The 24,485-nt window shown below is 38.5% G+C and overlaps 1 protein-coding gene across 4 annotated transcripts in view; it reads left to right on the forward strand.

The window, feature by feature from the left end:
- Positions 1–120: 120 nt before the first annotated feature.
- ADK (adenosine kinase) overlaps positions 121–24,485 on the forward strand; it is a 529,136-nt gene continuing 504,771 nt past the window's right edge. For 2 of the 4 annotated variants that reach the window (XM_045439672.1, XM_045439675.1), the window contains exon 1: positions 121–254. In XM_045439672.1, the coding sequence (XP_045295628.1) occupies positions 190–254 (65 nt within the window). In that variant the 5' untranslated portion in view covers positions 121–189. Of the gene's footprint in view, positions 255–22,153; positions 22,538–24,485 lie in introns of those variants that run through there. The other 2 variants (XM_045439674.1, XM_045439673.1) reach the window with 2 other exon arrangements.

A 24,485-nucleotide genomic window follows, 5' to 3' on the forward strand; every position in this document is an offset into this window, starting at 1 on the left:
TACGCAGCCTAACTCAGTCTGGGGTCCCCATACAGCCGGGGGGCGGGACCAGAAGGGGGCTGAGCCAATGGCTGTGGAAGGAAGAGACACCAAGTGGAAAGAGTCAGGAGAGGCGGGGTTCGGGGAGAAAGGGGCGGTGATGAGATAAGGGAGGTGGGGCCAGAGAGCAGAAGGGGTGGGAGTTCGAAGATGGCTGCGACCGAGGAGGAGCCGAAGCCCAAAAAGCTGAAGGTGGAGGCGCCGCGAGCGCTGAGGTGAGCGCTCCACGACATAGGGTGGAGGGTGACGGCGTCTGCAACTAACCGGGGCCCACGTAGGGTTTCACGGCCCTGGAGCCGAATGGTGTCCTCGCTGTCGGCTTGGGGCCAAAGCTCACGATCGGCAGTTTACGGAGCTGCCCGCCAGGCTGCGACCCTTTGCCCCGCGCCCGCCCAGTTTGGCCGAGTCGCCGCCTGCTCGCTCCGGCTGCTCTTGGCCAATCAGGACACTGGCCGGGGAGAACCTATCTGGCGAGGTGCACGCTGCGGGCGCCACGTGGGAGCTCCCCCCGGCTGGGCTAGTGGGACTTTGGATGACCTGACTTGTGCAGAGCAGAGTCCAACCCTGCCACCTCCTATTTTCTGGGGGATAACGAGGAGGAGGTCCAGCGACTGCTCTACCCTTGAGCAAAGACAGAATTCTTAGGGATTTTTAGTAGTGTCGCGGAAGGGCGCCTTGACCTTTCTTTTTTGTACGCACTCTGAAAGTTGACATCTTTGAAGACCTTTTGCAGGCTTGGCGGGACGGTTTTGGGCTGAATAGCTAGGAAATACTGATTTTTCTTTTTACTTTTTGGCAGCAGTGGAGATAGTTTTGCCCCTAACACCTGCCTCACATGATGTTGTAATTTACTTATAAAATGTTGTTTGTTAAAGTATTCCTTCCTGATAAGTATAAAGTGTAACATGCACAGTCCTTGATGATTTTGAAATGTTTGTTGTAAGGCATTGATTTTTATATGTAAGTATAGACAAATTGTTTTAAAACTATTGGGATATTCCTTGATTATACAAGACAAGTCTCATTTTTCCCAAAATCATCCTTCACCTCCAAAAGAATGAAGCATTTGTAAATGAAAGGAGAAGGTCATTTAGAGGCCTGATACTGTTTTCTCGCTGTTTTGGATGGATGGTGGCCATATCTCTGCCAGTGCTTTAAAAAAATTTTTTTTTTTAATGTTTATTTTTGAGACAGAGAGAGACAGAATGGGAGCAGGGGAGGGGCAGGGAGAGGGAGACACAGAATCTGAAACAGGCTCCAGGCTCTGAGCTGTCAGCCCAGAGCCGGACACCGCGGGGCTCGAACCCAAGAATGGCGAGATCATGACCTGAGTGGAAGTCTGATGCTTAACCCAGTGAGCTACCCAGGCATCCCTCTGCCAGTGCTTTTAATGTATTTCTACTACCCTCAAAGGATTAGTTTGCAAAGAAATAAACTTATTTTTTCTTTTGACAACTCAGGATGTTCTCAATTTTAAAATAAATGTTTATTTATTTTGAGAGAGAGTGAGAGACAATCCCAAGCAGGCTCTGCGCTAATAGCACAGAGCCTGACCCCTGAGTGATCCCGCTAACAGTGAGATCATGATCTGAGTGGAAAGCAAGAGTCGGATCCCAACTTACTAAGTTACCCAGGCGCCCCAGGATGTTCTCTTTTTATGTTAAGCTTTCAATCCATAGATTGAAAAAAGCATCGGCTTCTTGAATCAGACCTACCTGGGTTCAAGGGCATGTGCTTTCCCTACTCTGTCCATTACTAGAGCATTTTTTTAAAAGGTACCTCCTTCACAAAGTTTCCTCTACCAAATTGGAAGACAGATGCAACTTTTCCTTTCTATCCTACTAAACATATGGTCCTTAGATTTTTCTCTTATGCTGACACATTTTCAAGGCATTTGCCTATTTTGCAGGTGAGGAGATTGAAGCCCAAATGAAATAATTAGTTAAGGAACTGAAATATGAATCCAGAGCATCTGGATGCAAGTCCATTGTTTGATTCCATTGTCAACTTTTTTTTAATTAATTTTTTAAAATATTTGAGAGAGAGAGAGAGAGAGCAAGAGTGAGTGGGGCAGGGGCAGAGAGAGAGGGAGTCACAGAATCTGAAGCAGGCTTCATGCTCTGAGCTGTCAGCACAGAGCTGATGTGGGGCTCGAACTTATAAACAGTGAGATCATGACCTGAGCCAAAGTCAGATGCTTAACAGACTGAGCCACCCACGCGCCCCCAGTGTCAACTTTTATATAGCCATCCAAGAAACACTACTCTCTGCTATGCAGCCTTAAAAACAATGATAAATAATAATATTTAACATTTAGTATGTATGTATCAGGCACTGTTTCAGTAGTTTACCTGTTTTAACTCATTCAATCCCACAACAACCTTACAGGGTAGATACTATAATTCCTTTACTAAGGAAGAAACAGGCATAGAGAAATTAAGTAAATTGATCAAGGTCACCTATCTAATAAGAGATGGGGTTGGGATTTTAATCCAGGTGTAGTCTGATTCCAGGCTTGTGCTCTTAATTACCATGCTGTATACTTATAACTTCAAGCAATTATCCAAAAACCCTTGAGAACTGTTAACTCAGTTTTTGTTTCTCTGTTTTTGCTTATTTTTTTTTGTTAATGTACATAACTTTTTATATTGTTGCAATATATAGGTGTCTCATACTTAATTCTTTTTTTTTAATTTTTTAAAAAAGTTTTACATGCAAGTTAGTTAGCATATAGTGCAATAATGATTTCAGGAGTAGAATCCAGTGATTCACCCCCTACATATAACACCCAGTCCTCAACCCCACAAGTATCTTCCTTAATGCCCCTTGCCCCCTTAGCCCATCCCCCCCATCCTACTTAATTCTTAAATATATTGAATGTATCTTATATGTCATTGTGTTTATTTAAAACTTGTGAAAGTACTTGGGCTCCTAGCTGGCTTAGTTGGTACAGCATGTGACTCTTGATCTCAGCGTCATGAGTACAAACCCCATGTTGGGCATAGTGCTTACTTTAAAAAACAAACAAACAAAAAAACCCACCCCAAATTGTACAAGTCCTTAGGCAGCTAAAAACTCACTTTATATAGTAACCTATTTAGTGCCACTTGTAGACATGAAGTTAAAAGCTTAGACACTTGAGTACTTGGACAAATCTCTTAATTTTGTGTGAAGACCTTTGGGGATTGGCTATTCCTACTTATATTAATTTGGTTTTAAGGGTTGCAGTGTGATAATGCACTGATTGGTTGGATTGCATGCATTATCTATGATGACTGGTTTGACAGTTAAGAGGCTAGCTACCCGTTTTGGTTAATTTTTCAGGAGAGTGGCTTATAAAGCCTAAGCACAATTTAATGTGTGGAATTAGACAGTGAGGAACAAATGAATGTATGATATATGTTTGTAGGTGTCAGGGAGAAGAGTTAGAACTTTGAGAATTTCAGTTAGCTCTGGGGTAGTAGTTCTCAACCAGGGGAAATTTTGCCTCTTAGGGACATTTGGCAATGTCTGGAAACATTTTTGGTATGGAGTGCTACTGACACCTAGTTAAGTAGAGTTCAAGGATGCTGCTAAACATCCTACAATGTACGTGAAGCCCCCTACAACAAAAAAGAATTATCTAGATAACATTAACAATAGTGTTGAGACTGAAAAGACTACTCTAAGGGAGAGTATTTGACAAGTCTAGCCTCCCTTTTTCAAATATCCATTATTTTTCTAGGTTGGATTGCTTGTCAGGTTGTAGCAGTTACTAAAGCTGCAGAGAAATAAGCAGGCTTTAACATGTTTTCACGTGGGGTTGGGGAACAGAAGGGAATATTGAGTGCCAGATATTATACTAGGTGCTTTATATATGCTATCTCCTTTAGTCTTCCCAGCAGCCTGTGAGGTAGGTAATACTCCTTGTGTCACCGATGAGGTATTTGGGGCTGAAGGAAGTTGAGAACCATTTTTGGGAACTGATCCCTAGTTGAATATATTCCACGATGAATACCTATATTTAGGACCACTCATTTTCTTTTCTCTCCTTTGGGAATCTCATCCAAGTTCATTTCTTTAGTGGTCATCTCTAAGAGGATCCTGTTCTTTTGAAAGCTTATTGAACATGTGCCAAGTCTGTTTTTTTCCAATCAGTGTTTAAGTGGCTGCTATTTTAGGAATGGTACTAAATATTAGGTGTTAATATGTAGAGAGGTAAGACCCAGGCACCATCCTCCTGGTGGGAAATGAGTAAGGGTTGGGAAAATGATACCTGAGCATTCTGAAATATGACAAGGAGTTAACCGGGTATGAAGTAGGGTGTTTGGCTTTATAGGAAGGTTTGTTTGGAGGTAGAGATGGGAGAGAGCTGCCTCTGTAGGGGAACTACAGATGGTTTGGTCTGACTGGAGCAGAAGGTAGAGGGCATCCATACATTGTACTGGACATGTACTGGATCATATTGCTATTGCTAAGTCCTTAAGTTGTCAGACCCTAATTTTAACTGTCTGCTGAATATCTCCTGAGTGTCTTGCTGGCTCTTCAAAGTCATGTATATCAAGCTAAATCTGTCTCTTGTCCTAAATGTGCACCTTCTTACATGGCTCCTACATCTGTTAATGGCATCACTAATTCTTTCTCCACAGTTTGGAACCTAGGTATTTGCTTCATTTTCCATCCACATATGATTATCAAAGTTGATCTTCTTCAGTAATGTCTCATAAACACCTTTCCTTTTCCATTCCTGCTGCCACAACTCAAGTGTAGACTTTATCTTGCTTACATTTGTTGGCTTCCTAACTAGTCTCTCCACCTCCAGTGTCAAGTTCTTCCTAATCTTCTTGAGACATAGCTGTACTTATTCATCATAGCAAATATTTGTAATTTCTGAAGTTGATGTTAGGAAGGGTTGAATCCTAAGAACCAACATCATAACTTACTGACATTAGCAATTAAAGATTGTTCCAGGTTATGACTTTTAGTAACATTAAAAAGAAAACAAACTGCAGTTCTCCAATCAGCAAATATTGAGCTTTTCTCAAATTATTGCTTCCTAACCATTTCACTTCCATGGATTCCTTTTATTCTTTCCCTCTGTGTCCTGCCTTACTAAGGACCCTGTGTTTTAAAAATTGGATAGTAAATGTAGGGAGAAAAGGCTAAGTATCTTAGGTGACCAGGTAATAGTTTTAGTAACCCTTCTTCTAAAACACATTTTTTTCCTCTTTCAGAAAATTCTCTGGAAGATTAGTTTTACAAACTGAGCACACTGTTCTAGGAGCGTTCTGTTGTGAGGATTAAATGAGGAAAATATATGCAGACTGGCAAAGAGAAAGGGTGATTTGTACGTCCTTAGTGTGTTGCACAGTGCCTAGTCCTTAGGAGTGATTTAATTAATGTTTGTTGAATGAATTATTAGCACAGTATAGAGTGGCACTGATAACCTTCACTTTTTTAGACTTTATATTTTTAATAATGCAGCCTAAAATTGAAGATGGCTCTTTTTTGGATTATACTGCATGCTGTTCACTTATATTCACAAATGTAATCCTTTATGATTAAGGCTTTGGGCTATGAAGGAAAATGGAAAACAAAAGTCTTCTGAGGTACTTTGTATGAATGTCCTAATAGGGTGCTTTCCTGGGCATTATATACTAGGACAGGGTGAGGGAGGTGGAGAGAGAGCAGGGGCAAGCCTGCATGGATGGTCCTGGGTGTCTAGGGGCACATGGGAAATGCTTAGAGCTCAGGGAAAGTGGGAAGGGCTCTATGAAAAAAAGATAGGCATTGAAAACCTTGTTTCTGATTTTAGGTATAGGCCTAGACTGAATAACACTAAATAAAATATAAGGCTGATATACTACTTTCTACCTGGAATACAGCTCCACTTCCCTTCCGTTACTTAAGACGCTGCCTGTGTGCAAAATGTTCACAGTTAGGTGGAATGAGAGAGGGAGAGAGAGAAAGAGAAAGAGAGAATCAGAATTATAAAGAGCATTTTGATCAGGATGGAAGGCAGTATAGTGATTAAGAGTGTGGTCTCTGGAATCTGATATCTGGTTTGACTCTTGGTCCTTATTAGCTGGTGATCTTGGAACAGTTGCTAACTGGCCTTGTGCCTGTTTTCTCACCTATGAAATGGGTATAATAATAGTACCTACTTCAAAACATTGTTAAGAGGATTATATGAGAAAATAAATATAAAATTCGCAGTCCATAAGTATACAATAAATGTTAGCTGTTATGGTATTGTTATCCTACTGTTGACTCTCTGCTCCAGATGCAGCAATTACAAATTTAAAAAGAAAACAGATACAGCTATATTCAGGAGCAAGATAAACATATGCAGGGACTAAAACGGGAAGGAAGTATGCAATTAGACTCTGGGTTCATGAGCTGGTGGAAATAACTGTGTAGGGGAAGAGGTGTCATAAAGTGGATGAAACTGGGAGCTGGGCTGGGCCTGGATGAAAAGAAGGCTGAGTGCCTTTACTCCTGGCTGTTGCTTTAAAAAGCTGTGGACCTAAAGTGGTGGCACAGAGACGGCTGAGCTGCCAGATGGCTCAGAATTGGGAATTGTAATTTCCCCACTATCAAAAACATGTTATGAATCAAAAATTAATAGATATGAAATAAATAGCTATTTAAAAGAATAAATGGAGTTATTGAAATTAAAACAAAAAAATAGGGGCGCCTGGGTGGCGCAGTCGGTTAAGCGTCCGACTTCAGCCAGGTCACTGTCTCGCGGTCCGGGAGTTCGAGCCCCGCGTCAGGCTCTGGGCTGATGGCTCAGAGCCTGGAGCCTGTTTCCGATTCTGTGTCTCCCTCTCTCTCTGCCCCTCCCCCGTTCATGCTCTGTCTCTCTCTGTCCCAAAAATAAATAAACGTTGAAAAAAAAATAAAAATAAATAAATAAAACAAAAAAATAGGTTGATCAAACTCTAGACCAAACATATTTGAAGGGAAAATTAGTGAATTGGAAGATAGTACTGAGTAATTCACTCAGATGTAAAATAGAGAAATAAAAAGGAATTAAGAGATACAAATATCAATTGAGAGGCAACAACTTAACATCTAACTGGGTTTTCCAGAAAGAGGAAATAGTGTGAATGGTGGAGAAGATATATTCGAAGAAATGATGGCTGACAATTTTCCAGACTTTAGGACCAGCATCCTCAGGTTGAAAGGGTATTCCAGGTCCATAAATGGTGGAGAAGATATATTAGAAGAAATGATGGCTGACAATTTTCCAGACTTTAGGACCAGCATCCTCAGGTTGAAAGGGTATTCCAGGTCCATAGTAAGATAAAAACAAAAATCCGCACTAAAATTATGGAGATTTGATCCTAATTATTAATGTGTATAGAAAGAATCAGACAATTTAGACAACATCCCCAATTTTTTTTAATGTTCATTTATTTTTGAGAGTGAGAGAGACAGAGCACGAGTGGGGGAGGGGCAGAGAGAGAGGGAGACACAGAATCGGAAGCAGGCTCCAGGCTCAGAGCTGTCAGCACAGAGCCCGAAATGGGGTTTGAACTCATGAACTGCAAGATCATGACCTGAGCTGAAGTTGGACACTCAACCAAACTGAGTCACCCAGGCACCCCAACAACATCCAAAATTTAATAGCTGTTATCTCTGTGGAAACATTGTGGGTTATTTTTGTGTATTTATTTATTTTTTTTGTATTTTCCAACTTTTTTACACTGCACGTGCATATTAGGACTCTGGATTTTAAGCTGGAGAAACTTGATGTGCACTGAATACATATTTTGGGTGGGTGCTGAGTAGCTAGATATCCCCATTACAGAATGGAACTCTGAGATACTAAGTAAATCTGAAACTTTATAAAATAAGTAGTATAATGGTTTTATTACAGGTTGTAATCTTTTTGTCTATATTTCTGAAATCCCAAAAGCTCTAAAACTGGAAGTTTTAACTTTTTTAAAAAAGTTAATTTTTTTAAAAGTTAATTTGGCAGCAAAACTTGATATGAGGCTCTCTGTAATTTTTATCTGCCTTATACAACTGTATATGTTTTGTTGTAGAAATATTGTTTGTTAATGACATGCTTGATGAAACTGTGGGTGGTTTACAAAGTACATAGTACATACAGCATATTATGTTCCTAAAACCATTAAATTTGGAATCTCATAAAATTGTGGCCCCAAAACAAATCTTGCCCAAAAAATTCAACAAAAGGATTGTGGACCTTTATTAAAATTTTAAATTGCTTTTAAAACTTTGCTATTGTGCAGAAACATGAATTTCTTATCAGTTGCTGCATTTTTCCTGAGGTTCCCATTCAACACATCTATGATTTTAAGTATTTCAAAGATCTCTTTTGTTTAGCCCTACCATAATACTGGTCACATATGTCATGGGGCGCCTGGGTGGCCCAGTCGGTTGAGCGTCCGACTCCGGCTCAGGTCATGATCTTGCAGTTCGTGAGTAGGAGCCCTGCGTCGAGCTCTGTGCTGACTGCTCAGAGCCTGGAGCCTGCTTCGGATTCTGTGTCTCCCTCTCTCTCTGCCCCTTCCCTGCTCATGCTCTCTCTCTGTCTCTCAAAAATGAATAAACGTTAAAAAAAAAATACTGGTCATGTCATTAAGTTATTAGTCTTTTCTTCCTGTAAAATACTGACTGACTAAAGTAAAGATTTTTCTTCAACTTTTGGATCTCAAGATTTAGAAGGCTTATTTCACTGAAGTGGTCTTTACAAACTGAAGTTTCACATGCCACTTGAAAAGATACTTTTTGAATATTTTCCAAAGCAGATTCAAAGTTGTTACTTTCGCTTACATGTTTTGTTTCTGATGTTTTTGCTTGAATTGTTTGTACTTGTGGCCTCCTATGATTTGTGTTCATTTAGGAAGCAATGTAATTAGCTTTAAGCATAAGAACATCTGAACATGTGAGTTTCCATTTGCATTTTGGCTTTCATTGCGTACATGCTGATTTCAGTGTCTTTTCTAGAATAGAATAAGAAAATATGTACAGCATTTGTCTATGGGGAAAATTCCTTCAGAAGTAAATATACTTCTACGTAAACATTTTATTAAGGCCCTGTGGTCAGTGTTTTCTTTTTTAAATATAAAATTGCTTATTTGGTGGAGGAATACATTTTCTGAAAGAGTGCATTTACAAAAAAGATCTCAGTGACCTATCAGAATGATTAATCTTTTTCCTGTGGGTTAGCAAGTCCTTAATTAGTGACCCTATTTGAATGTAATTAGAACTCTAAAAACATTGAGGATTAGCCATACTGTTCTTAATTTTGTAGGGTACTGTGTAACATAATATGCTGTGTAACCAATGGATAATACCACAAAATGGTCTTTTAAAGGAATCTGTCTCTGTTGACTCATCCAAGAGAGGTCACTTGGAAACAAAATATAGCTGAAGAATCAAATTCAGATGTCTTGGTTTTCTCAAATTCCTTTAGGCTTGATATAGCAATAAACTGTTTTACTCTGAGCCCTAGAGCTGAAGTCTGAAAAACCATGTAAGTTTTTGAGTAAACAAGTTGAAATACAAGAAAATTATTTCCTTTAAAAATAAACAGTTCAAATGTGTTGTCTTTGAAGTTAATCACATGAGAAATTTGAACATTTTCTTGTTTTGTAGGCATGACTGAGGGTAGTCTTAGGTTCCTCCTAAAATAGAGTTTTTCAGAAATTGTTTTTCCTAAATGGAGATGAAACCATAGTTATCATTTTTAGTTTAGTTTTGTTGAAGATTAAAGCTGTTAAGCTGTAGAAGTGATGCAGGCTTATACCCTGGGTTATGTCTCTGTTCTTACACACTCAAGATGAAGCGACTCTAGTACAGATGGCTTGTTGATGCACATGAAAGTATACTGACAAAATTCTACTTGTTTGTTTTACTTAGCCGTTGCTTACCCAAATATATAGAACTGGGTGGTTTAGATTTGAAATAGTACAATAAAACAATTACAATTACATTATTTAAAGTTTTTTAATTTTTTAATTTTTGTGTTTTGAGAGAGTGATCAGAGGAAGTGCGGAGAGAGAGGGAGAGAGGGAGAATCCCAAGCAAGCTCTGCACTGTCAGCTCAGAGCCCAATATGGGTCTAGAACTCCAGAACTGCAAGATAATTATCTGAGCTGAAATCAAGAGTCTGATTGAGACTGACTGAGCCACCCAGCTGCCCCCATAGTTACATTATTTTATTCAGTAAGTAATATTCAATGTTTAGTATTAAAAATAGTATTTTAGTAAAAAAAGAAAGGAAAAGATTTGTCTTTTTTGGGGGTGGGAATACAAACCTGTGTTTGAATGTTGTAAGGGTGCTGTATAGAGAAATACATACATTTCTACACTTAAACTCACAGGTCTTTAGTTATCTTGGTCTACCCTCCTCCATTAGGCAGCAGTTCCTTCTTTAGCACTCATTTCCCCTGTGTGTGCACCATTCCTCCCCTAGGTTCAGCACAAATAAGGGAAGAGGAGTACATTTTTCTACTAATGGAAACAGTCGCGCGCGCGCGCACACACACACACACACACACACACACACACACACACACACACACACGAGACCTTTGACTTCTGTGAAGCTTGAATAAACTACATTCCTGAGAAGATTTGTTAATATCCGGTAGATATCGAGTCCAAGCCAGAGCTCCTTAAATGATTTGTTGGCCTAGATGTTGAATCTTTACACTTATAAAACAGATCTGTATACTCATAAGCAAGCTGTCTAGCCATTCCTTTTGAGCAGTTTTTCCAAAGACTGCTGGGAAATGTTGGCGGGAGTGGGGGTAGGAACAGGGGTGGGTGGAGATGACTGGGTGCGAATTCTCTGGTAGGGTGGGACCTCACAGAGCTGAGGTTTTCTGCAAATTGTGGAGTTGGGGTGTGAAAACAATAGCATATTTCAGCCAAGATGTGCCTTTGAAATTGTAATTTACAATTTTATGTGATTTTTAGAAACTTTTGAACATATTTTAGAACCGTTAGATTGTTAGTGCCTTAAAATCAGTCTAATATTTACATAGTAGAGGAGAGAATTGAAGCCCAGAGAGATTAAGTGGTATCAGTCAGGTAACACAGCTAGTTACTTAAAGCAATTAAGTATTTGAGTTGAGATTTGATCCCAAGTCCTATAACTTCCCATTGTATTTACCCTCCGGAACAAGAAACGAAGTGCCTGTTTTCTTTGAAGTTTGTTCCTTTTGAGATAAAATAACATTTAAGGATTATATCATGTGCTCTCACTTACCTTTTCTTACTGATCCTCACAGGAAGGGCACTAGATAATTGTCTTCAACTGAGGAAATAGACCCAGAGACGTTAAGACTCCCTAATTAGTGAGCTCTCAGTTCACACCCAGGACCTACAACTCACATTTCCTGCTGTTTATATTACATTTATGAAGATATAAATTGAGAATTTGTCAAAGTGAATTCTGTGTGTCCTAGATAATCACACTATTTAAAGAAATTCGGTGGCACTGTTTAGTAATCTTGTTTAAGTTTTGTCTTTCAAGTTCTCTTATTAACCAAACATATGTAGCCCTTCCCCCCAAACCCCAAGAATAAATAATACTGTATTCCCTTGTGGAATATACTTCAGTTGGTTAACTCATTGAACTTGACTTTTGAGCAGATTTCCAATTAAAAAGCCTTGAGCAAACCCAATTTTGCTTATGTTTAAGAATTAAACTGTTCCAGTTAAGAGAACAATATCTAATAAGTTTTAATTTACTTTGCAGATTTTAGACTTTCCCCTGATATTAATAATTTGAATCTTATGTCCCAAATGTTATTAATTATTATAATAATATGAAGTAACTTATTGTTTAGAAAGTGTAATATATGCCCAAGATTACACAGTGAGTGTCAGAGATAGGATTCAAACCTGAGTCTGTCTTATTAAAGATTTTTAATAATTAGCTATAATATTCAGATATTATATAAACAACAGCAACAGGAATCAACAGTGATTTGTATGACTAAAAAATTAAGCACACCCTTTGTTTCAAAAAGTATTCCTATATTATAAATGAAACAATTACTAGTAATCGTCTGAAAAGCTGTTAATCTTTTAATACTATTAGTAATTTCAAATCCTGTGAAAATGTTCTACCAGATCTGAGATGGCAGTGATGAGAATTTTTTTTCATTAAAAATGACCTATAGTCATAATTAGCCTTGGATCTCATACAAATAATAATAATAAAAAGCAACCTTTTAATAGAAATGATGAAATGTTCAGTTAACCTACTTTTAAGAATAGGACTACAACATTTCATTAAATTCATATAATATTTAAAACCTCAATTCCATAATGATAATCATAGAAAAAAGAAAGTGGGGGAGGGAAATATAGCTCTGTGAAGAGGAAGGGGGAGGTAGAAGGAAGTGATAAAAAAGAGAAAGGCTCAATTCCTCTTAGCTATTTCTGATTTCTGTATAATCTCCAGCCTCAGACACCTCATCTTTTCAGCTTTTCACTCAGCCCTGAACTGTGTGAGTTTGTGAGAAACTTCTTGTTATGAACTGGGTCCTAATAAGGTTTTTGTTTAGCTTTGTGTATGTACCTGTGAAGTGAGTAGTATAAATTAAAAATGCTTTTCAAACTACATCATGAATCAATTTAATTGTAGCATAACTGGTATTTTATAAAAGGAAAACAGAATAGAAAGTATCAGCGCATTGAATATAGTAAGTGTTAAGTATTGCTTTGTGAAACATTGTTCAGTTAGGTATAAGTATAGTATATTAGGTTGCAATGCAAAATGTGTTTTTCACAGTGAGTGTGGCTTTCTATCCCAAAATTTAGTGGCTTAAAATAACAACCATTTTATGAGTTCATGATTTTGTGGGTCAGGAATTCAGACGTGGTTTGACTGGTTGACTCTTCTGCTCCATGTGGTACTGACTAGGATCACTTGGAGGTATTTAGCTGACCACAGGTCTGGTCTGGAGTGTTCAGTTTGTCCTTACATGCTTGATGCTTCATTGAAGATGGCTGGAAAACTTGGCTCAGCCTGCTTCTCTACATCTCTGTGTAGTTTGTGATCCTCCCCATGTGGTTTCTTCAACCTCTTTGTTGGGCTTCTTACCTGGCAGTTCAGGGCTTTAAGAGACCAAGACAGGAACTGGCAGTCCTCTTAAGGCTAGTCTGGAATCTGTTATAGCATCACTTCATATACCCTATTGGTCAAAAAGTTCTAGGGTAAAATTCAAAGGGAGGGGGCATAGACTTTTGTCTCCAAGAAATTGAGGCCATTTTTAATCTGCCACAATTATGGTAAAGTAATTTTGAAAAACATGACTGAATTATATTTCCAAGCTTTTAATCTGTTATTGCCCTTTGAAAGATGATTACTCTAATAGTCTTCTCCCCATTGGGAAATATTATAAGTCTATTTTTGTTTCAAAGTTCAGAATTTATGTATATTATTTTTCCACGGAATACTGATTATTTTAGGTTTTTGGAGAAATGATTTAGGGGCGCCTGGGTGGCTCAGTCGGTTAAGTGTCCGACTTTGACTCAGGTCGTGATCTCATGGTTTGTGAGTTCGAGCCCCGCATTGGGCTCTGTGCTGACAGCTCGAAGCCTGGAGCCTGGAGCCTGGAGCCTGGAGCCTGCTTCAGATTCTGTGTCTCCTCCTCCCTCTGCCCCTCCCCTGCTCACTCGCTCTCTCTGTCTCTCAATAATAAATAAACATTAAAAAAATTAAAAATAAAGAAATGATTTAAGGTTCAAAAATTTCTGTGAAGTCTTAATTTTGCTACCTAATACTTCCTAAAATGTCTGTTTGGCATGCAAAAGGAGCTGCCTTCTTACAATGCCTAAAGATTACATTTGGATTTAATAACTCCCTTCACATACAGGCAGTTTGAGGTTCTTATGTTTTTGTTGAAACCAGAATGAGTGAGAAATCTGCTTCTGTTTCCCACCCCCCTTCAGTAAAGAAAACAAAAATGTTGAATAAAAGAAAAGGTTAGAGGGGCACCTGGGTGACTCAGTCAGTTAAGCGTTAGACTTCAGCTCAAGTCATGATCTCACGCTTAGTGAGTTTGAGTCCCACGCTGGGCTCTGTGCTGACAGCTCAGAGCCTGGAGCCTGCTTCAGATTCTGTGTCTTCCTTTCTCTCTGCCCCTCCCATGCTCACATTCTCTCTTTCTCTCTCTCTCTCTCTCTCAAAACTAAATAAACATTTAAAAAAAAAAACATTAAAAGAAAACATTAGAAACTCGTTCCATTATTTATAAAACAACCACATAGAAATGATTATTTCTTAGGACATTTTTCAGATAAAACTGCATATTCAATTTGAGACTACATTTATTTTTACTGTTGTAAAGAAAATGGTAGGGACTAGGACTTAGAAAAAGAATGTACTAAGGGCTATCTAAGTTAATTTATTTTTACATTGGAACCTTTTGTGAACATTTGTGTTTTCAACTTCTGAGTCTTGAAAGATTTTGATAAGCAAGGCCTCAATAAGGCCTAAATTAGATTCATACAGCTGAATGTCTAGGATGGGGGATTTACTTAGCTTGGTAGTAAATTTAGCCACTTGCTACTTCTTGTGTACCCCTAAGTTCTTGCAGAGTGGTTAAAAATGTTTTTGTCAAAAACCACTCTTGTGATTTTGACAGAAATGAAATTTTGAAAAATGAAGAGGTCTAAGAAATGATTCTTGGCTTTAATTAGGAGTCTTGGTTAAATTAAAGATTAAAATGGCAATTCATTGGCTGCTCAATCTATTTAAGCATATATAGGAACAAAGGAAACAATTTCTGAAAATATTTCATATGGTGCTCTAGCTAATCAGAAAACTCACTGAATCACTGCATCTTGTGGGTGAAATCATGGTGTGGTGTTCTAAAATTTGGGTATTTATAAAAGTCTCAGACTTTTGGGTTTACTCTAGTGACACTGTGTATAGTGGTAATGAGCCCCAGTTCTGCAGTCAAACTACTAGAGTTTTGATTTCTGTTTTGTAACGTGTGATTTTGGGCAAGTTATTTAACTCTTTGAGCTTCAATTTCTTATCTGTAAAATGACAATAATAAAATATCTCCTGATATTTGAGAGGTAAAATGGGATAGTACTTGAAAGATAGATAGCATGGTGTCTGCCACAAACTATGCACTCAGGAAGTTTTACTTCTTATTCTACTTATGTATATACCTATGGCTGCTAGCATTTGACTCCAAGGATGGTTTCTTGTGGTGGTGTTCAAATGAAACTGCATATACAATTCTGGACATTTATTTTTAGTCTATCAATAGAAAACAGTAGGCACCACAGAGTAAGAAAGACTAGAAGGAAAAATATGTTTCACAAGTCTCTATCTCCAACCCTGACCTCTCCAAGAGCTCCAGTCTTCTGAGCTTATCTTGTGCTTTCTCCATTTATCTCAATAAACAGCACCATTTATCCAGTTTAGTCCAAATTTGCCCAATGTGATCTAAAATCTAGGAGTTGCTCTAGATTCCTTCTTTTTCCTTAGTCTCTCATGTCTAGTCCACCAGCAAGCCCTGTCATTCTGTCTTGAAAATGCCCATCTTCTTTTATGTCCACCACTATTGTTTGTCATCTATATTACTATAATAGGCTTCTAATTTGGTCTTTCTGCTTTCATGTAATCCATTCTCTACACAATAACCAAGGGTGATTTTTGAAAACAAAATCAGATCATATTATTCATCTATTTAAAACTTAATTATAGTGGTTTCCTGTCATGCTTATAACAAAATCAAAACTTCTTAGGCTCATAAAAGCTAAGATGATCTGCTTCTTGCTCTGACCACAAACATTTCTTCTCTCCCTTGCCTTTTTTCACACTGGTCTAGGCATCATTTTACTGCTATCAGTAATGGCCTGCCTCCACCTGGCTTTGTCTTGTCATTCATTTCTCTCCTGCTGGAAGCCTTCCCTGACCATCTAAAGGAGCCTGTCTCTACATTGATCTGCTGGTTTTAATTCTCTGCATAGCACGTATGATCATTTGATGTTCTTACTTGTTTGATTATTCATCCATATCCCCTCGCTGGAATATAAGGGCAGTTCACGTTCTTAATTGTGGCTGAATTTCTAGTGTCTTGAGCAGTTGAGTAGGTACTCAGTAGATATTTGTTGAGTTAATGAATGAATAATTCCGAGGCACTTGGCTGGCTCAGTCAGTGGAGCATAGGACTCTTGGTCTCAGGGTTGTGAGTTCAAGCCCTATGTTGTGCAGAGAGATTACTTAAAAATAAAATCTTTTTAAAAAAGTGTTTATTTATTTTTGAGAGAGACTGAGGGACAGAGAGAGGGAGACACAGAATCAGAAGCAGACTCCAGGCTTAGACTCCAGGCTCTGAGTGCTTAGCACAGAGCCTGACGTGGGGCTTGAACTCATGAACCGTGAGATCTGACCTGAGCTGAAGTTGGATGCTTAACTGACTGAGCCACTCAAGCGCCCCAAAAGTAAAATCTTAACAAAAAAAAAAAAAAGCTTGTTTGTAAGTACCGTATACCAGATCTATAGTGAAATAAAAATGAGAAAAATTTGGTGTTTTTTGTTTTTTTGTTTTTTTGAGAAATAGAGCACAAATGGGGGAGGGGCAGGGGGGAGAGCGAGAGAGAGAATCTTAAGCAGGTTCCACACTCAGCGCAGATCCAGACAGACAGACTTGGGGCTGTGTCTCACAACCCTGAGATCACGACCTGAGCTGAAACCAAGAGTCAGTTTCTTAACTGCCTGAGCCACCCAGGTGCCTGAGACTAATCTATTCTATAGAAACTATACTTTATAAGATTCTAACAGTACTTTGGGAAGAGCTGTTCTTTATTTTGTGATGTGTTTCATACATTTTTATGTTAAGATGCCCTTTCTTTAATGAAATGGTAGTGATATTCAATTGCATAATTTAAAAATGTGTTCTTATCAGCATAAATAGTTGGGTAGCACTGTTGCCCTCTACCTTTAGATTGGAGGTTTTCTTTGAGTTTCAGAGATTTGTAGTTCACTGGAAATAAAGAAGCACTGTGTAGGTGTTCCTGGGAGGGAGGTTTGCTAAGAATTCTTACTAAATAAAGTTCAGTCAATCAAATGTTATTATATTCTTCAAATTCTCCTGGGAAATAAATCATCAGGTTCCATTTAAAGATTATATTGTTTGAATATGTAATGTTAAAGTGAAATGTGACATGATCTACAGATAATCATTAAAAAAAAAATAATAGGCCTTTTTTATATAATGTCTTTTGGGGAAAAGAGTAAATACATTTACCAGTGTTTCTGGGAATAATCTTGTCCATAATGAAAGATGACTAAAATTGCCTTAAATTGATCAACTCTTTAAAAAACAACCGAAGTTGTATTGAGACACAAGTGAACTTTTTTTGTTTGTTGATCAATAAAAACTGAAAGGGATTTGAGATGTCACCTATAACAACCTCCCTTGTGTTTCAGGTAAGAAAACTGATAGTCAAGGTTATACTGTTTTTTGTTAGGTCCAGGATTAGAATTCCCATCTCTTTTTTCCCAGGCTCCTGAAACTTAAGCTATAGCATGCTACTTATTTTTAGGAGAAAGTCTTAAGAATTTTCTCTTTTTGGAGTAGGATATAGATTGTTTTAGAAATATTACTTTATTAGTATTTTCATTTATATTAGATGAGGAGATGTGTTTTTAAGTAATATGCAGGGAAGGCATTCCACATTCAGTGTTGTGATAGCTGGCCTCATAAGGGCTATGTAGAACTCTAAAAGTGGTATTAATGCTTTTAACTTTTGTCAAGGTAAGATTTAAAATTAACCAAGAAAATCATACAGACATTTTTGTTATTCCTGTTTTAAAGAATAAAAATGAGAATAAAATAAGCCCAGTTCCTCTAAAAATAAGGGTATTTTTGATGAGTTGTGATTTAAAAAATACATTTTAAAAAATGGAAAGAATAAGTTGTGAATTTTTAAACCATTTCAGAAAGATAATTAAAATTTAACAATAATTACAAAATTTTTACTTTAGTAAAACCAATATATAATAGAAAGTTTATAATCAGATCAGTATGAAAAAGAAAGATTACACATAATCCCACTCTCCAGAGAAACCCATAATGACATATTGGTATATTTCTTTCCAATCTTTTTTCTTTGCATAATGGCATGTATTTTTTTTTTTTTTAACATGGTCAAGATCACACTTGACATTCCTTTTTTTATTTTGCTTTTTCATTTAACATATGATAAATATTTTCGTACATCCTTAAAAAGCCTGTGAGGGGCGCCTTGGTGGCTCATTCGGTTGTGTCTGACTCTTGATTTTAGCTCAGGTCACGATCTCCATGGTTTGTGAGTTCGAGCCCCACGTCAGGCTCTGCACTCATAGCATGGAGCCTGCTTGGGATTCTCTTCCTCTCTCTCTGCTCCTGTTTCACTTAAGGGTGTGCACACACACATTCTTTCTGTCTCTCAAATAAATTTTAAAAGTGTCTGAAAACATTTTGCAATAGCTCTATAACATTCTTCTGTAATTTATTTAACCATTACCCTATTTTTTGTTATTTAGAATATCATAAATTTTTTTCTATTAATGCTGAAATGAATAACTGGGTTTACAAATATTTGTTCACATTGTTCTATTTTATTTATGATAGTTGCCTAAAAAAGGAATTGGTGACACATACTGCCAAAAAGCTTTCTAGAAATGTATTAATTTATACTCCCACTAACAATGTATGAAAGTGCTTGTTTTATTGCACCCTTAACAACAAACTGGTTGTGTTTGATGAGAACTTTGCTATTATTTTGAGGTTTGAAGCATTTGTTGAAAAAATTTCAGATGGTGGGTCTACATACTGTATTTGTTTATGCTACCCAAAGACACTTAGCTGTTTGGAGTTAGTTGTCTATTTGCTTTTACAGTGGCTGACTAACCACATGGTTAAATAAAATAGAGTATTTACTTACCTATCTTTCCAAGAGCAAACTATTCTGACCCACTTATCTTGATGCAACTATTTATTTATTGATGCAACAATTTAAATTGTAAGGTTAGTGAAGGTTAGAAATTTCAGTTGGCCATTTTTTCCCCTAAAGTGAAAAGAATTCAGTTGAAATAAGTTACTTAAAAAATTGATCAGGGGGCACCTGGCTGGCTCAGTCAGCTAAGTATCTGACTCTTGATCTCATCTAGGGTCTCCATCTCAGGGTTGTGAGTTCAAGCCCTGCATTGGGCTGCATGCTGGGCTTGAAGCCTGCTTAAAAAAAAAATTAATCAAAGAAGTTTAAATAATAGTTACTCAGTAGCTGCATGTGAAGTGTGTGTGTGGGGCGGTGCCGGGGGGTGTGGGGAGATGGGGAGAGAGATGGGGGCGGGGGAGATCGGAAAGGTTGGGTGGAAGGGAGGGTAGGGAAAGATTAGAAAAAGAGTGAAAGAAAGGCCTAGGAGAGAAAGAATAAAGAGAACTTCTGCTTTTGCCTGGAAAAACTTGTCTTTACTTTTGTCCCTACCTTATTGACTCAATCACACAGGAGCCCTGTTTGCTGAAATAACATTTTTATGCCTATACCTGCTGAAATGAACTGGTACCTAAATATGTTTTAAAAGAAATTTTTTGAAAGTTGTGTAGACTGATTATGAGTAAAAAACATTTAAAGTTTTGATTGTTAGATGAGAATGTGATGTAGCTTTACTTTGGTTAAAGATTTGGATAGTACAGACCCTTATCTTTCCTTAATGGCACAGAATTTAGTATATTTTTGTTAAGTAAAATTTCGAATCTAGAAGCTTAAGAAAATATTTTTAAAAACTTTATTGTTAAAAATCAAGAGCAGGAATCACTGAGTATTTTAGGCATGAGGAAAAGTGCATTTTGTTTTTCACAGGGCTAAGTTCATGTTAGCTTTCATATAATGCTTCCCAGAGATGTAATTTTAACCAGTGTGATTATAACAAAGTAGTACTTACCCATATGCCAAGGACTTTAATAGATACTTTACTAGAATTAAGTTTTAATTTTCACAATGCCCTGAAAAACATGAGTGGGTAAACTGAGGGACCGATAGGTTAAGAACCAGTCCAAGGTCATGCAGCTAGTAGGAAGTCAAGCAGGGGCTCCAAATCTTGCCTGTCTTGCTACCTTTACAACCTTACTACTTAACATGGCCCACAGACCACAAGCACTTGATGAAATCTGAATGCATAAAGAACTGGCAAAATGTTGGCCACAAGACCTATTGAGTCAAACTCTTTATTTTAATAAGATCTGTCAAGTGATGTGTATGCATAATAAAGTAGCACTATACTACATCCCATATAAAAATTACATTGAGGTTTTGAAATCCTTTCTAAGGATTATTCCTGATTTAACTTTAGTTCATGTGGGCTATCAACATTTTCCACTTCAAATTGCTATTCTGTTGCCTCTTTGATTCAGATCTTGTTTAATCCAGAGGAACAATTGATTTGTTCTGCTTGTGGACATTTGGTCAAAGTCTGAATCAGCCAAGCATAGTTCTGGTTTTAACAGCCTTTAGTCCTGGACTGAACGCACCAGATTTATAGTCCATGGGTTCATTCTGGATATGCATTTCCCAAATTAAAGAGAACAATGCTTTAAAAAAGCATTTTTGAATGAACCTTGAAGTCTTTTGAAATATTTGATGTTTTAGATGGTTACCAAGGAACCACAGATCTGAATAAACTGGTCTGCCTACTAATTTCATTTTGTGAACATAATTATTCTGTCAGAGGGGCAATGATAGGTAAGAGAAGAAGGAAGTCTAACTTAGAATATCAACGTTCAGTAGAAATATAATGCAAGACGCATATAATTTTAAGTTTTCTAGTTGCCACGTTAACGTGAAAAGAAACAGCTGGTATTAATCTTAATATATTTTAACTCAGTAAAGCAAAATATTAATGCAACATGCAATCAGTATAAAAATTATTACTGAAATATTTAATATATTTTTTTGTACCAAGTCTTGAAAAATTTGGTATGTATTTTATATTTACATTGTCGCAATTTGGGTGCTAAATTTTCAACAGTTAAAAAGTGACATGTAGTCCAATGAAAACAAAATTGTGTTTAATGGAAAATATTTTACATTGCTCTGCTTTTAAAATTTAAACTAATTAAAATTAAATAAAATTAAAAATTCAGTTCTTTCGGATACATTAGGCACATTTCAGTATCACATGTTGGGTTGTGTTTCTAATATAACTGATTTCAGACCTATGGCATTGATCACACCCTGTATGGTCAGTAGTGAATGCCACTGGAGGCTGTAGTGAGTTAATATAAATATTACTTTACAGAGAATAAAGAGGGAATAAAGAAATGCTATTTAGGTCATAAAGCCTGTATTGATATTACTCCCTCCGATCCTTGCCGCAGTTGAAATTTACCTTTTATTAGTGGTTCAGAATCAGTTTCTTAACCCTTTAGCCCCACTAAATTGTAAGGTTAGGGCCCCGAGTTAGGGTCCTTCCAATTCCCGCCCGGCAGCCCCCCCCTCCCCGCCTCGTGGCATTAGTTGATTGCTTCAGAGCTCTGCATACTTTTCAGAAAATTGTGGTAATCCGACAGTTAAGTGTGGCAAGCAGTATAGTATGAGTAGGTTAATTTGACCCAGAGGCTTTATAACTATATATGTACCTGGATTACCTGCGACTTGCTAAAAATACTAGTATCTGGACTCCACCCTTCTAGATTCTGATGCACAAAGTTTAAAGTGGGCCCTGGAAACTTCTATATTAAATAAGTTGTTCTAAGTGTTTCTGAAGTCCGAGAACGTTTGGGGACTGCTGGACTCAGCAAATGATTCTTAAAGGCTGCGAGTTCGAATTTAACACATCATGCTGTGTTGCCACACATTCGGGTTGCCACGCATTCGATTTTCCCCGGGCTGAGGTTTCCCAGGAGGTTGCTGCTTTTCTTCTGCACATGGGTTTTTTCCAGGCTGTTAAATCCCATCCCCAAGATTGCCCTGACAGCGTCCCTGTCCCAAGTCCTGTTAAAGCGACCTGAGCTTGTAGAGGTAGAGCGTGGCCATGTGACTGGCAAGCCAGTTGCCAGTTTTGGGCGGCCATTTTTGAGGCGGGCACCCAACCTCATGCCCCATAAACCGGGTATAGGGGGAACGCTGTTACCAAGACTCAAGATGGCCACCGTTCCCACTAGCCCCTCGGCTAGCCAGTGGGCCAGGCAGCCGGCACGAGACGGCACGGGCGGCTCGCCTTGGCCGGAGGCGCCCCCGGCTCATCTCCGGCCACCGGCCGTGGGCGGAGTGCCCGCCTCCTCCCGGCGCGGCCAATCAGCGCGTGGGGCCGTCTCGGCTGGGGCCGCCGGCGTGCGGGGTGTGTGAGGACGCGCTCCCGGTCGCCGAGTGCCTGAGCAGAGGAGCAGTTGCCGTGGTACCTGCTGCTGCTGGTGCTGCCGCTGCCGCCGCTGCCGCTGCTGCCGCCGGTGCGGACACAGAGCTTCGGACGCGAGCGCTGGTGCGTGGGGCAGGAAGGTGAAGCCATGACGTCCGTCAGGTAATGAAAGAGGGCGGCAGTCTAAAGTGCTCGCCTGCTGGGCATTAGCCTCCCGACTGCCGAGAAGTGTCGCCCCTTCTCTTGAGTGGTCTGGAGCCTCCCCGTGGCACGGGTCTCCCACACGTTGCAGCTTCTCTGCACTTTTCAATTTGGTCATTTCTGCTCTCAGAAGTTTTTGGGTTTTTGGCACATGAAAGAGCCCTGTAACTAGCCGCACCGCTGAGGTGACCCTCGTCCGGATGCCGGGGTCTGAAGCTTGCTTATGTGTGTAGGATTTCTCATGAAAAAAATGTAGCTATCTTTCCCCCCTAGGGGTGACCCAGCGCCTGAGGAAGTGTGACGTGCACGATGTGTAGCTATGCCTGCATGTCATGCGTTCTGACAACTTCGTTTGTGGCCATGAGCAGACCTGTATATTTGGTCCTCTCTGATGCAATTAGATCGCCTCCCGGGCTGTGAAATTGTGTGCCCCTGAAATGTTTGCTTATGACTGGAATTAGTGCTCTGGCCAGGTACCATATGTTTACTTACTTTTTTCTGAAATTCACAAGTGAAATGACTTTTGTGAGATAGTAGATATATAATGGGAGCGCTGAACAGATTAACCCCCAGTTGCTCTTCCAAAGTTGTGATGGTTTCTTGCTTTTTCTTCTTCTTCTTCTTTTTCTTCTGCTTCTTCTTTTTCTTTTTTTTTTTTGGTTAATGGTGATGGATTAATGGGCCACTCCACTTTCTGCAAGTAGCTTCTCTGAATGTTTAACTATGCTAATGAGACTACTTATAAAAAGAGATAAATTGCCGTATTTACCCAGTGTTCTGAACTGCCTCTTTTAAAGTAGACCTTGGCAAAAAAAAAAAAAAAAAAAAAAAAAAAAAAACAAAACATCAAAAAAACAATAAACAAAAAACCTTGGCGATCGTAGTCCCAGAGAAAGGGAGGCCCTAGCACAAATGTGAAGAGAATAAAATAAATTAATTTTTGGTCTTTGAGCTTCCGGCAGCCTAAGCCCTGGTGATTTAACGGTTTCTCAGTGATAATTTTGAACTACACAATATTTAAGAGATGACTTGAGAACCTCCTTCAGGTAAGATAAGGTAAGATGCAACTGTGCTGAACTCGGATACAGTTTCTTTAATTGTATAATTTTATACCAACATAGACAAAGAGTAATTACCTCATTACGCAGAAGAGGAAATTCAGGTGCTAAAACTTGGAGACCCACATGGGAAGGTTTCACAGTAAGTTATACTGGGACATGAGAATCTAGCTTTTAATGTTAATATTTTAGGATGTATTAACATTATGCTGTCAAACCAAGTTAGTCCCCCCCTCACCCACTTCCATTCCCATCCTGGCAGCCTGCTGCTAATTAGGAGTGTGGGTCAGATACTTTTATGTTAAGCATCAGTTCTTATGTGGACTTAATTTTAATTGACCATTGTCTTCTGGCTACTCTTGAGTGGAGAAACACAAATCTAAAGCTTCTGTTGGCAAGTGACAACAGGATGCATGTTTTAATGTAGAGGTTGAAAGGTTGTTCTGTTCACAAGACTGAATTAAAGGTTGACATCAGCCTTATTTGACTTATGGAAGGATTGATAACTGCTAATAGTTAAATTTATGCTTGTTTCTTCAGATGTTAGTTGCATTTTATATAGCCTTGAATTATAGTGGTGACTCAAAAAAAAATTTTTTTTTAGGTGTTATCTAAACCAGATACCACATTTACACCTGAGGAAACAGACCAAGAAAAGTCGAGTGCCTTGTACCAAATCATTTAGTGGCAGTTAGGAATTGAATCCAGACATCCATGATCTAGTGCACTGCGTGATGCTTTTATAGGAACAATATACTACTTAAATTTCCTGAAAAAGCTGCTTCTGTGAACAAAAATTGTCACGTATTATGAGAGACAATTATAGCAACTCTTGCTTTGCTCTAGTCCTT

The sequence above is a fragment of the Leopardus geoffroyi genome, chromosome D2, assembly GCF_018350155.1.
Source record: "Leopardus geoffroyi isolate Oge1 chromosome D2, O.geoffroyi_Oge1_pat1.0, whole genome shotgun sequence".
Lineage (NCBI taxonomy): Eukaryota > Metazoa > Chordata > Mammalia > Carnivora > Felidae > Leopardus > Leopardus geoffroyi.